This window comes from Podarcis raffonei, chromosome 16, assembly GCF_027172205.1.
Source record: "Podarcis raffonei isolate rPodRaf1 chromosome 16, rPodRaf1.pri, whole genome shotgun sequence".
Classification (NCBI taxonomy): Eukaryota; Metazoa; Chordata; class Lepidosauria; order Squamata; family Lacertidae; genus Podarcis; species Podarcis raffonei.
The window spans coordinates 26,765,905-26,780,535 of NC_070617.1; the positions used below are offsets into that span (position 1 = coordinate 26,765,905).

At 45.7% G+C, this 14,631-nt stretch overlaps 1 protein-coding gene across 1 annotated transcript; it reads left to right on the plus strand.

The window, feature by feature from the left end:
- Positions 1–963: 963 nt before the first annotated feature.
- On the plus strand, positions 964–8,903 carry YWHAH (tyrosine 3-monooxygenase/tryptophan 5-monooxygenase activation protein eta). Its single transcript, XM_053368811.1, has 2 exons — positions 964–1,447; positions 7,533–8,903. Exons 1-2 carry the CDS (start codon positions 1,361–1,363, stop codon positions 8,187–8,189), a joined length of 744 nt encoding a protein of 247 aa, XP_053224786.1. The 5' UTR covers positions 964–1,360; the 3' UTR covers positions 8,190–8,903.
- Positions 8,904–14,631: the final 5,728 nt, after the last annotated feature.

Genomic DNA, 14,631 nt, shown 5'->3' on the forward strand with positions numbered 1-14,631 from the left:
AGCCTCACTCACCTCATGGAGTGTTTGTTGTGGGGGAGGAAGGGAAAGGAGAATGTTAGCCGCTTTGAGACTCCTTTGGGTAGTGATAAAGCGGGATACCAAATCCAAACTCCTCCTCTTCTTCCTAGTTCAAAATACAGTAGTAGTACCTCGGGTTAAGAACTTAATTTGTTCCAGATGTCCGTTCTTAACCTGAAACTGTTCTTAACCTGAAGCACCACTTTAGCTAATGGGGCCTCCTGCTGCCGCTGCGCCGCCAGAGCACAATTTCTGTTCTCATCCTGAAGCAAAGTTCTTAAGCCGAGGTAATATTTCTGGGTTAGTGGAGTCTGTAACCTGAAGCGTATGTAACCCGAGGTACCACTGTAGCTGGAAGGCAAAGCTTGTTTCAGCGAGCTCTTCCCGCCCCAGTTGCACACTCGCAACAACAGCCCTGCGATGTAGGTCAGGCTGAGACCACTGAGCAGCACGACCGAGGGAGAGATTTTTTGGGGGAGGTGTCAGGGAGGTCAGTCTCTAGATCTAACAACCATCCTCGTGGGACGCCTCCCTCCTCCTCCGCCCTGCCTCCCTCCGCAATGCCCGCCCACTCCTTTTGCAATGCAGCACCGCTACTGCGCATGCTCCGGTCTCCCTCTCCCCGCCCCGCGCACTCCCGCGTCCAGCGCCGCGGAGCTATTTATAGCCGATGACGTCAGCTAGAAATAGAACGCCGGGGCCAGCCGCGGCTCACGCGCGTGACTGATGGGCTGACGCACGGGCACGCGCCCTCCGCAACCCCTCCCTTCCCTTGCGGTCTTCTTGGCTCCGCCCACTTTGCCCGCTTTTTTACTATAAGGGGAATGCCTCGTCAGGCGTGCGCACGCGCAGCTTTTTTTTTTTTTTAATATATAATATCGCAGCAAGGAATCCAACTTGCCCTCCTTTCCCTTGAGCGGCGGCGCTTTACTCTCTGGCGCATGCGCACAGTGTCATGCAGTGAGCGTGTGTATGTATGTAGGTGGGTGAGTCTCTGCCGGGCGCTGGCCGGTGTGTGGAGCGCGCACGCGCGAGAGCGAGGGAGTAGACGTTTGAAGCTGCGCGTGCGCGAAGCAGCCAGTCGGTCCAGTCAGTCACAGAGTGCGCGCGCTCTCTCGCCTGAGGTAAAAAAGAGGCGAAGGAGGGAGAACCGTCGCTGCTGCTGCTGCTGCTGCTGCTGCTTCTGCTTCTGAGGCGACGCCGCCGCCGCCGCCGCCTCAGCCTCGCTCTGTCTTTGGCCGGCCCTGAAAGGAGCTTCGCCTCGGAAGGGCGCGCACAGCCCCAGCCCAGAGACCCCACCGCCACCTCGAGCCTCCGCCTCAGCCCCCGGACAACGACGACGATGAGCGACCGCGAGCAGCTGCTGCAGCGAGCCCGCCTGGCCGAGCAGGCGGAGCGATACGACGACATGGCTTCGGCCATGAAAGCGGTGAGTGGACCGAGCGAGGGGAGCCAAGAAGAAGAAGAAGGGGCTGCTGCTGCTGCTGCTGCTGACCCACCGCCAGACCCACCCACGGGGAGGATGAGGATGGCGGCCGACCCCCTGGAGGAGGAAAGGGGGTCGGCGATGGTGGCCAAGACTTCTCGCTCCAAATGTATCCCCCCCTTCTCACCTCCCTTCTCAGTCCCCCTAACCCTTAAGGCGGATGCCTTGCGATACCTGTCTCTTTTTCTTAATCTGTGGCTGCCCCCTTTTATTTCTGTTAAGTGATCTTAATAGGGTATTGTGGAAGACTTTCTCGGGGAGGCGGGTTTCTGCTTTTCTGTAGTTGGAGCTGGGAAGAGGCTGGGAGGAGGGAGTTCAGAGGGGGTGGGTGCTATCCATTGAATCAGCAGCTGTGGCCCCTTTCTCTCAGGCCTGGTGTCCCCCACCCTCTCTCAGCCCTCCCTCTGAAAGTAGAAGTTGGGGTGTGGGTGGGGATCCTCTGTAAAAGAATGAACTGGTTCTATCAGTGAACAGATCTCTCCTCTCAGCCTCCCTTCTAAGGCATGCTGCCTGTTAGTCTCCATCCTATGAGAATGAGCTGGGAAAGGGGAAGGGTCTTTTAGCCCCTTTTAGTCTTCTCACCACACCACACACGTATGTTGTGACTAGGCAGGACAGGAGTGTGTGTGGCTTTCTTGAAGTGGGGTTAGTCAGATTATTTTATCATTTCCCTCCCTGTCTGCTTATCAGCTGACATGGGCATTGTCAACGATGGAGTGGGTGTATGTAGTGCACTAAGGGAGTGCCCTTTAACAGCTTGGCATGTCTGTGTGTGCCAGAAGCTGAGGACAAGCCCTAAGCCATGCGGCAAGGTGGAGCAATGGGGATGTGGGCACTGTTGGAGTGGGATGGAGACTGATTTGAGCCATGGGGCAGATCTGGCTGGGAAGCTCTTCTCTGTAAGGTTTGTCAAAGGGTTCTATTTCATGTGGCTTTTGTTGGAGAGCTTCCTAACAGTTTGTCCCTCATGCTAATGAGGCTCTGCTTCTAAAACATCTTGAACCACTTTGAAAAAGGGCCTTTTGGCCATACTGCTATCCATCTCCCTTATTTCCAGCAGCCCCCTTTTGCATTTATATGGTACTTGCCTCAATAACCTTCCAAATGACTGGTTCAGAATTATTATTTTTGCCTTTTGTTGTTGTCATTTCAATATCCAGCAGCATAAAAAGGATTAAAATCTAATTAAATTTTGATAGTAGTCTATAGCATAACATGATTCTTATACAAGTCTGTTTTTCTTATTGTCACTGGACAGACAGCTTTTTATTTGGCCCACCAAAAAATATACCAGATTGCATGTAAATGCAGGGCATGTCAGTTTCCTTCTCTGTAATCCAGGTGGTCAGGATTCATCCTCGCTCTGCTATCTTGCATCTGCTTGATTTTCTTCTTTATTACTCTAGTGAGCATCAAATCCAAGTGACCAAAATCAATTGACAGAGTTCTTTGGAGGATTTCCCCTCATGCATTGGCATTATGGGTTTTCCATGAAAGTATTCTGACTGAATAGTATTTATGACTACCCAGTTTCCCCATTTTTGCTTGCAGGGGGATTTTGCACACTCACCCCCTCCTCCATACTTCCTGTCTGTTAACACTCTTGATTCTACCTCAGATTCTTTCCTCTGCACAACCTTGGAGATAGTCGCAGTGCTGGATGATTATGTTTCTGCCCATCTGTCTTGCCGCATGCTGACTCTGAGCCTGAGCTACTGTAGCACAAGCACACCCTACTGCTCTGAGGCAGGCTTCAGTAGCAGTGGGGATTCAGTCTTTAAAACAGCTACTCTTGGATACTTTTGCTTCAAGATCCAGTTGTCAGTCTGAGCAATAGTCTGACATGTAAATGGTGCAGCTCTGGGGCATCTTGTGGGGTTGGATTGCTATTTATTCCTGTCTGCTTTTGACCTACTTTTGAAGTTCCCACCATAAAAAGAGCAATTTCATGATTCCAGAACGACTACACATGTATAGTAGTGCACATGCATACCTAGATGACATGTGTTAGGATCTTTACCCAAGGGTTGCAGTGCATCACAGCAAACATGTTTTCTGAGGGGTAATTAGCTAAAAGACAACAGTGCAGTGCTTAGAGTAATTGAATATGCAGTTTACTACAAAAAGGGGAGTAAAAAACAGCCATGTCACTTGAAGCAGTGTGGGGTAACTTACTTAAGAGTTAGAGAGGCAAGAAAGGAAACAGGGAAAAGAGATCAGTGTGGGTACCTGTCCCAAGGCAAAAGTTATAGGAAATGACTCTTTCAAAGATGTCTGCCTTAAATCTGGAGGTTGTAAATTGCACTAGATTTGCATGAGTTATTCTTTACATATACTAAAATGACTAGACACCCTGACTCTTGATAACAAGGGGCACCTTACAGAACATTCCTAGGTGAAGGCTGTGAAGGAAGAACACAAATGTTGGCAAGCTGTAGGTTCCTTTGGGACCCTTTTAAAACCAAGTGCAAAAATAAAATAAATGGAGAAGAAGGAAAGAGAAGGATTGGGGGAGGGGGAGTTAGGGCTATCTGTAAAAGAAAGAACCTCCGCTAGGGATGATTTCTCTTATAGGCTCTGTTATGCGAGGGAGGAAAAGAGTATTGATAGTGCTCCTGTCATGGGGTGATGAATGTAAAGGTCTGGGGAGTGCAAGAGGGGTCCCTTGCATACATGGTTTGGGAGGAAGTCCCTAATCTTAATGTGTGGCTTAGTTATTTGCACTATCATTCTCCAGTGCTTCCTGCTTTCCCTCTCCAGGGCCCTGCAGTGCGAATCACTAGGTGCACTGCAAGGAAGCAGGGTGTGCACATACTCCAGAGGTCTCTGGCCTGCTGCATAGAGGGTGTCAACACCCTGTGGTTTGTGTTAATGGTGACAGCCAGCACATGCTTGCTCCTTTCTTGCCCTGGGTGTCTAAGCCTCTGCTGAGGAATACATTTTCAGGCAAAATTTAAATTTTGGAGCCAAGGTGATTAGAGAAGTATATAAAATGGGGACAGGGCTTGCATGTTTGTTAATAGAAGGGATGGCTTGTCTCACTCTACAAAATACAGTACCTGGCAATGTCATCTTGGTTGTTGGCATAATTTTCCATTTATGTGATGGGCTCAAACTATTATTGTAGGACTGTGAAATGGTTATAACATCATTCCTTTCAACTGCTCATTTGATTCTGCCTTACTCTGGCCTCATCTTTTTGGAGACTAGAAGTGATGGGAGTCTTTACCACAATTCTGCATACTAATTATTGGTTTTAGAACAGATTCAACATTGTATAACATGGCTTGATTTAGGGTAAGGACATCCATTCAGAACTGTGTCTTGCTGAAATCAGTGCTACTAGTTCAGGTGCAGCCATATTTAACCATGCTAGTAACCTTAATGCTTTCTGCATGTCTAAACAGGATCATCTTGCTGGTGGTGGGGTGGGGTTTGAACATTTTCCCCATTTGAAATTATATTGGTTGATGTTTCACAAGGGAATTTATATTGCCTCTTTTATTGCTGTCTGCTACATATTCTTCCCTATTTCATGAGAAATTGAGATGCTGATCCTAATAAACAGTGAAATTAAAACATGCTGCCACTCCAAAGAGAAATATAGAGAACTTGCACATTCTTATCAGTGTTGTGTAAAAGCCAGCCCCATCTTGTATGCAAGCCCCTGCCCTACCTCTGGGTAGAGAGGGGGGTAGCATGCTAGGTCAGAGTGAAGGTGTTTGGAGGATTTCTGAGTGCTTTTGAGCAGTGTTGCCCAATGGGCACCTGCACGAGAATAGGTGGTTGGGCAACACTAGTCAGAGGTAGTGGCACCTCCAAGCAATGTTGCCCATCAGGGGAGTGGTTTGGCATAGCTTCAGGCTGCTGTGCCCAGTCTTCTGCACCCTTCTTTCCTGCTCCAGAACAAGAAAGGACAGCAAGGGGCAGAGGTTAACCTTTTTAGCTTGCATTGCTGGCTGTGTGTCATTCTTATCGGAGAACACCACCACACTTGCCATGGTAAGCAGGTTTGCAGAGGCTTGGTTCTCATGTACAAACTTCAGTCAAAGGTTTTCAGCTTAAGACATCTTTGCTTTATGGTGAGGATTTTTGTCTCAAGAAAGCATGCATAGCATTGTGTGGAGAGCTGCCCAATTTACTTGAATGTGACCCATATCGCCTACATTTAGTAGGCAAGAAGTGAGCCATACTGTGAAAGTGGAGCTGTATCTATCCTTTCAGAAGACAAATGGACAGTAACGGGTAGGGGCAGGATTCCCTTAATCAAGACACCCTCCTGTCTAACCAGATCCTCACCCTTACCCCTGTGGTAAAGGAGCTGTAGAGCAGTATTCTGTTAGAATGAAAGGTGGAATGAGTTATAAATGTGAATAGGAGTAAAGGAATTTTATTTGGTAAAAAGTGCATTATTCCTCCAGTGGGATTACTATTTGCTTGTCATTGAGCTTTTTGCAGTGCTCTGAAAGGAGCAGTGCTTTGCTCTTTTTTTTTTTTTTTGCCTGAGCTAGATTTTAGTACAGGGTGTTCCATTGGTCCCGTACACACATATGGCTAGCTATTTATACTAGAGACATAAGTAGAATTATTTGTTAGTGGACAGGACTGCCACATGCCACGTAACTTGTGATGTAGACAATGAGTTCATATCTACATTTCCAAGATGAGGACTCTGTTCATTTCCAGATTCCTTATATAGGGAATTTCATTAGCTGTAATTTAGGAGACGGAAATGAAAGAAAATCAATTTTAATAATACAGATGTTTTTAATTCTTCTTATGAAAGCTTTAGGAAAATCACATGCATTTTTGTATACAAAATTTCCTCATTTATATTTCTTCCTCAAATTGAGTTAAATGTTGTAGGAAAACTGTGATGTTACTTCTTGGTTTGCACATTTGTAGCTGGTTGATTGTTGCATTAATTATGTCTCACACTGAGTAAGGTTTGCACCTCCCTTAGTTGGTCACTTATAGCACTCAACCCTTCTAATTTTTTTCTTTATGGAAGTTGCAATATCTTCTTCCCACAACAGGATGGCTTTGGGCTAATTTGCCTTCCACACTTCCACAGTGGATGCTGGGGAGCTAGAAGATATTTCTCTTTGCTCCTGCTTCCTACTGCATGCTGCCTCCAGTTTTCAGCAGGGCAGTTTCCATTGTCTTAGCGGCCAGATCATTCCTTCCCTAAGCAGTCACAGACTCAGGGAAGTTATAGCTGCATTTCTGATTCTCAGCTGATGTGACTCTATGCAGTGCAGGGATCCTTTTTCTCAGCCTGTGAAAGATGAATCAACTGGGGCTGAATATGTGTTCCAAGGTGCTAGGATTATGTTTTTATGAGCAATCACTGAAAAAGGGCTCATGGACTTTTAAGTCCACAAATCCTCTGTCTCAGTAAATCTGACGGGCCTTAGGTCCTGTTCTTTAACGGCATTTATTTATTTATTTCGTAGCAAACTAACACAGCTGCTATTCTAGCCTCTTTTGAAGGCATAACAATTGAAGGTGCCAGATCTGTGTAGGAATAAACATTATAAATTCTTAGTCACCCACACCTTAATTTTAAGTGCAAGAGAATTTTCCAGCCCTGTAATCTGTCATTATTATTGATGTTGCTTTGCGCTTACGATATGAATGTTGTCCTCTCAATACATAATGTAAAATCATTCCGCTTCTGCCTGAGGGTGGAGATGCACTTGAATCATTGTCTGCTTCCTACGGTGTCCTTACTATGTTCATCAATGCAAGGCAGAGTTACTTTAAACCTCCAAATGGCTGATGAGGTGAAAAACTGTTGTTCATGTGTTCCATGTTCAGAGAGCATAGAGAGGTCTTTTGTCCTTCTATTGATTAATGGAATGGAAGTTCCAATGTTGAAAGACTAGTTTCTCTGCAACCATAAGGGCCCAGAGAGTTTTTTGGCTTTTGTAATAGATATGGGTGAAACTTGTACATGTGGTATGGTTTGGAGGATGGTATATTTGGCCCCCAAAACTTGTCTTAATATCTCTATGTGCATTTGCAGGTGACCGAGCTGAATGAGCCCCTCTCAAATGAAGACAGGAACCTGCTGTCTGTAGCATACAAGAATGTAGTTGGTGCCAGGCGATCTTCCTGGCGAGTCATCAGCAGCATAGAGCAGAAAACCATGGCTGATGGGAATGAGAAGAAGCTGGAAAAGGTTAAAGCATACAGGGAGAAGATTGAAAAGGAGTTGGAGACAGTGTGCAATGATGTTTTGGCCCTGCTAGACAAGTTCTTGATCAAGAACTGCAGTGACATTCAATATGAGAGCAAGGTCTTCTACCTGAAAATGAAAGGTGATTACTACCGCTATTTGGCAGAAGTCGCTGCAGGTGAGAAGAAGAACAGCGTTGTGGAAGCATCAGAGGCTGCCTACAAAGAAGCCTTTGAAATCAGCAAAGAGCACATGCAGCCCACGCACCCAATCAGGCTGGGGCTGGCACTCAACTTCTCCGTCTTCTACTATGAAATCCAGAATGCCCCTGAGCAGGCCTGCCTTCTAGCCAAACAAGCCTTTGATGATGCCATTGCGGAGCTGGACACACTCAACGAGGATTCCTACAAGGACTCCACGCTTATCATGCAGCTTCTTCGAGACAACCTCACTCTCTGGACAAGTGACCAGCAGGATGAGGAGGCAGGGGAAGGCAACAATTGAAGAGCTCCCCAGATCACGGCTTCCCATCAACCACCACCTCATCACCATCACCAATACTTCTTTGCCACGATCACACTATGTATTTAGTGCTAAGCATAAATGTATTGTTGGCACAGCTGTGAGGTCTGCCAGATGCTGCTTCAGATGGGGCTTCATGGGCATTGCTGGACTAAATGGTGTATCAGCCCTGTTTATCATAGTGGCATATTGTGCAGGAAGAAACTTAAAATGAGGCATTTTAGTTTCATTTGATTCATATTATATGGGTTAATAAAAGAGTGGAAATGATTTAGGAGAATTGATCGAAAATTGAATCTTTAAATTTTCTGCTTGGAGTGGATTATGTCAGTTCAGCAGTACATCTTATACATGCAAAACATGGAAGTGGCTCTAAGCAGATGTGAACTGATTTTGTCCTGTTCATCAATTTTAAAATGTGAGGTTCTATAACAATCTGTGTTTCACTCTTTATGTGCACAGACTTGGTTTCAGGCAATGCATCTTGAGGTTTTGATTTTGATACTTGTAAGCTTTTTTTGCAGTTTTGAAGAATCATGATTTATTTTTTGTAAATTCTTTGGCTGTTCAGTTGCCTGTGTATTCTGACAGCGCAGTGTCAATGTTAGCCCATGTTAAGATGGATGATGAGATGCCAGACTTCTAAATTAAGTGTTTTGGAATTAAAGAAAATAAACTGCTGCTTGGGGGAGATAAGTTGTAAGAAGTTGTGTGTTTGTTTGAGAGTATTTAAACCCACCCACTAACCAAAGTTCTCAAGGTGACTTACGAAGTACAATGAAATAGGAATTTCTAGAGAGAGGCAAAGGTATATTCAGATTTACCTGGATTCCTCAGATGTTCCATTTGCTGCTGCATCTCTGGGCCACAGCATGTCTCAGAGGAACTTGCCATCACCTCAAAAAGGATGTTAGCCTCTCAAAAAATGGGCTTCTTAGTGATTTCTCACAGCTTCTGCTGGCAGATACAAGATGGAGCAAATAAATTTACAAGCCTTCTTCAATTCTCAAATATTTACAAACTAATACTCCCAAGGTGTGTAACTATAGGAATTAAATAAGCTCGTTAAAGCTGCAAGTCCCTTCTCACTGATTAGCTGGGTTCCAGTAATAGGGAAATGCAGAGTGAATATTTTGCCCCAGTTGCAATGAATGCCTGACTGATTTTACTGCTTGTGGATGAGGCATGAGGTTTTCTTCTGTCCCATGGGTGCCATAGAACTCTGCTGGTATGCCAACCTTACACAGCTTCACTTTAAAGTATGACCAATTGCATAAGATCCCACCCTTCTTTTTGACCTAGTTACCTACTGGAGTATCACTTTCTGGAAGTTAAGGGCAGATTCCTGGAACATTCCTTTGTTGGGAACAAGAGACAATAATATAAAAGCCAGTTCCTTATCATACATGTCACACATGTGCACTTCAGAGGTGGAGCTCTCCCAGGCTGCAGAGAGATCTGGCCTGACACAATTGGAGTATCATGAGGAGGCTAGCATAGCAACAAGAAATGAGAATCTGCCCAATGAGGCTGCCTGAAGACTGAGCAGACATAAATTCCTCCTTCTAGCCTAGGATATTCCTAGTGCCCTTCACATGAGGTCTTTCCCGAATTTAGTCCACCCCTACCATTGCCAAATCAGGTCCTATTGGTGGTGGTGGGGACTCTTGATTTGAACTGGGGGTGGTTGTTTTTTTTAGAATGCTGCTCAAGTGTTTTAAGACATGAGACACAACCATTCTGCCATAATAATAATTGTTATTATTTATTATTATTTATTGAATTTATATACCACCCTATACCCGCAGGCCTCAGGGCGGTTCACAGAATAAAATCAGAATATAAAACCACAAAATAATAAAACATAATAAAAGTAAAAACAACAAGCCAATCCCCCCAACACATTTTAAAAGGGCATAAGATACAGAAGCCCAGTCCCTAATTTCTGACAAGTGGATATGAAGGGCCATATGTTTAGAGTGGCAACAATTCCACTGCATGCTTAAAAATGCCCCAATGCAGCCTGGCTGTGAAAGGAGTTGTAGTCCACAACATATTGAGGGGGCCCAGTTGAGGAAGGCTTCCCAAAATTTTGGAAGCAAAGCTTTATTGGTTTAAAATGTTGAGTTACCATAAAAGGTCTGAGTCTGAAGCTCTCGGAACTGCATTTGGGCTGACTTGGGGAAAGGGCTGTAACTCTGTCATGGAGCACCTGCTCTGCACGTTTGTTGTTGTTTAGTCGTGTCCGATTCTTCGTGACCCCATGGACCAGAGCACGCCAGGCACTCCTGTCTACCACTGCCTCCTGCAGTTTGGTCAAACTCATGCTAGTAGCTTCGAGAACACTATTCAACCATCTCGTCCTCTGTCGTACCCTTCTCCTTGTGCCCTCCATCTTTCCCAACATCAGGGTCTTTTCCAGGGAGTCTTCTCTTCTCATGAGGTGGCCAAAGTATTGGAGCCTCAGCTTCAGGATTTGTCCTTCCAGTGAGCACTCAGGGCTGATTTCCTTCAGAATGGATAGGTTTGATCTTGCAGTCCATGGGACTCTCAAGAGTCTCCTCCAGCACCATAATTCAAAAGCATTGATTCTCGATTCTCAAAAGCATCCAGCTCTCACTTCCATACATCACTACTGGGAAAACCATGGCTTTGACTATACAGACCTTTGTCGGCAAGGTGATGTCTCTGCTTTTTAAGATGCTGTCTAGGTTTGCCATCGCCTTTCTCCCAAGGAGCAGGCGTCTTTTAATTTCATGAGTGATGCTGTCTAGGTTTGTCATGGTCCCACATCCAATCTGCAGACAGGGCTGGGAGAGAACCCATCTGAAACTTGGGTGATCTGCTGCCAGTCAGTGTAGACAATACCGAGGTAAATGGACCAAATATAAAGCAGCTTCCTGTGTTCCTAAGACTATGCTGTTGCTCAATAAATAGGAAACCTGCTTTTCATTTTCCATCTCTTTGGCCTGAGCAGAGCAGGAATCAGGAGTGGAATGTTAATTTCCTAGGAGAAAAACACTCGTCTTTAATGAAGGAAAAGCAAAACCTTCAGCAGAGGTTATTGATTGGTGTTAAATCTTTTACAACTGCTTGTTAGCTAAAATAAGTCAATGCTATCTCACCCTATTTTGAGGTTATTAAAGAAAATCTCAAGTAGTAACATAATTTTTGGGGGGTGAGGGGGATCCCTTTGCCACAACCAGAAAGGTTTTCATTGTTGTCTAAAGACAGAAAGGCAGGTATGTCTGGGACTTATGGTACTATGGATAGTCATGGGACATACCCAGGTTTTGGCCAGAGTTCATTGCACATGGAGCCAAATCATGTTCTTGATTTTAATGCTTCTGAATTCCACTCAGTGGCAAAGAAACTGTTCAGAGAGTCATGTTGCTGGTACGTAAGGATGAATGAATGCCCATAACTTTTTTCATTAGTTTGATGAGCACCCTAGGCAGGCAGTTAAAAATCCCTCCCAGAATGGGTGGGGTTATGTTTGCACCATTCCCCTGGGCATTAATGCACAGTCTTTTGAGTTCTGGTCAATGTCTGCAAGAGAAGCACAAGCACATATCAGCAGCTGGTCCTGAAGATCCTTCCTGGCCCCTAGAAGTAGAGGCAAAGTGGAATTGAGAGGGTTGGGGTCATTGGGTTAGAGTTCTGTGAAGATTGCCAAAGGAGGGAGTCAGGCTGTGCCCTGGCCAAAGGCTTGGCGGAACAGCTCTGTCTTGCAGGCCCTGTGGAAAGATGTCAAGTCCCGCAGGGCCCTAATCTCTTGTGGCAGAGCATTCCACCAGATCAGAGCCACAGCCGAAAAAGCTCTGGCTCTGGTTGAGGCCAGCCTAACCTCTCTGTGGCCTGGGACCTCCAGGATGTTTTTGTTTGAAGATCGTAAGTTCCTCTGTGGGACATACCAGGAGAGACGGTCCCGTAGGTACGAGGGTCCTAGGCCGTATAGGGCTTTAAAGGTTAAAACCAGCACCTTAAACCTGATCCTGTACTCCACCGGGAGCCAGTGCAGCTGGTATAGCACCGGGTGAATGTGATCTCGCAGCGGGTGAATGTGATTCTAGAGTTTTCATAGACCCCAGTCATGAGCATCTGACATAGATTGTGGTTTTGTTGGTGTGACCAAAAAATACTACCAGGCTAGTAACTACCCTGCTGGACTACGGAGGTTCTGGTGGGCGAGGAGTAGAAAGAACCTCTTGACTCTGCAGCCAAACACCTCATTCTAACAGTGCTCTTGCTTATGTGCTCAGCAGGTTCCCACAGGCTTCCAGTTGCCTCCCGGTGCTAATCAAAATTCATCCCTTAAGTTTTGCCCATTAATTTATGTATTAAACTTGTTTGGTATGTGAAGCATGTAATATATTCTTCTGGATGTTACTGAACCAGCTGTAGAGAAAACCAGCCTTCAGGGTGTGCTGCAAATGAGCAAGTATTCCCAAACACAATTGCTTAGAGAACAACAACAACAATTATGGAAATTACAGAGGGCAGGAAGAGGACATTTGTTTCAAAACCAAACAGGGCCGCACAATGATTAATTCTTCAGCCGGGCCAAGGGATATGTTAATTCCTCCTGGCAAAGATGCATGACGATCCTTCCCTCTTGATGCCTTACAAACCTTGTTTGTTAGCTCTTCCTCATCCTCCCTTTCCCTGTTTCCATCTCCACCCCCCCTCCACACCAGTCCCTATTTACTTTAGAGTATATTTTCCCCTTGACTTTCATGGAGCATCTCCATGGCAACACCATGATGTCATTGCACTAGCAACTGTTGCCTTGGAGACAGCATGACGTGGTTGCACTGAGGAGTGTTGCTAGGGTTACGGAGCCAGCTTGCTGAGGAAGTAATGATATCCAACCCGTGTCCGGAGATGTTCCTGTTCCACCGGGGGGGGGGGAGAGATGCACACAACAGAAATAAATCATTTGATGTGGGAGGGACCTGTCAAAAAAATTTAATTGCCTATTCTGTCTCCTTTAGACTGCTCACGCTATGTGTAGAAAAAGACTGGCTGTTCTAAAGCAGCAGCCATCCGCAGTGTTAGATAGCAGATTCTGTTTGAGATGAGATGGTTCCTTATGGTGGTGGCTTTCAAACCACCTTTCTTTGCCTAGTTTTTTCCATCAAGGATGAATCTCAAACTGGATTGTGTACATCTCTATTGGTGATAAATTAGGTGCCAGCTGGACATTCTACATGGAACATTGTACACTCTGCTCCATGTTACAGAGGCCTGGCTGGTCTCAGCTGGAAGCTGGGCATTGAGTGTCGCTGGTCCCATGCTATGGAACACTCTTGCAGCAGAGATGCAGCAGACATCCTCACTTTTAACTTTCAGGTGCCTCAAAGGCTATTTTAAAAGTCAACAGGCCTTTGCAGCAGTTTAATTTTTACTTTTGATTAGCCAATCACTTTAATGATTAACTGTATTTAATTGTTTTATAAAAGTGGTGCTTTATGTTTTAACATGGTACACTGCCCTGATATTATAGGATATGGTGGTACAAAATTATTTTTATTTAAGCAGCTTGGTGTCCTCCTGAACCCAAAATATTTACATCTTGCAATTCCCCAGTGACTCTGCTGGAGGCAGTAAACCCTTGCAGATGGAAGGTGCTCTTGCCTGTGGAGTTTCTAAAAGAAGCAACAAAGCGGTTTGCAATCTTAAGATCTTTCCCTGTGAAAGCATATCACTGCCTTGTCTTTGCTGGGGAGAGGGTGAGCTGCCGGCCAGTTTAATGCAACCTCTCTGTTTAAATCTTCCTTTTTCTTGCTTTAAACACTTCTAAACAATGCCAGGTAACATGTCATCATTCACCATGTCTTAAGAACTCCCAAAGAGCTTGGAGATAGGTGAAGCTGAAGAGTGTGGCCATTCTGTCCCGAACAGCGTTCTTGCTGTGGCCCAGATGCCACTTCTGCCAAGCCCACACAAACATGCCCTCTCCCACTTGTGATTCTCACCAGCTGGTATACCAGCTGCCTCTGAGGCAGAGGTAGAAAGTAGCCACTGTGGTTAGTAGCCAATGGCTAGTAGCCATTGATGAAGGTAAAGGGACCCCTGACCATTAGGTCCAGTCGTGGCCGACTCTGGGATTGCGGCGCTCATCTCGCTTTATTGGCTGAAGGAGCCGGCGTACAGTTTCCGGGTCATGTGGCCAGCATGACTAAGCCGCTTCTGGCAACCAGAGCAGCACACAGAAATGCTGTTTACCTTCCTGCTGGAGTGGTACCTATTTATCTACTTGTACTTTAACGTGCTTTCGAACTGCTAGGTTGGCAGGAGCAGGGACTGAGCAAAGGGAGCTCAGCCCATTGCGGGTATTCGAACTGCCGACCTTCTGATCGGCAAGTCCTAGGCTCTGTGGTTTAACCCACAGCGCCACCCGCATCCCGGGTAGCCAATGATA

Bases quoted from the DNA above. Each gene is read 5' to 3' on its own strand.
- YWHAH (XM_053368811.1), top strand. From the start codon at position 1,361: ATGAGCGACCGCGAGCAGCTGCTGCAGCGAGCCCGCCTGGCCGAGCAG. The intron at 1,448-7,532 runs GTGAGTGGACCG...GTGCATTTGCAG, and splicing joins TGGCTTCGGCCATGAAAGCG to GTGACCGAGCTGAATGAGCC.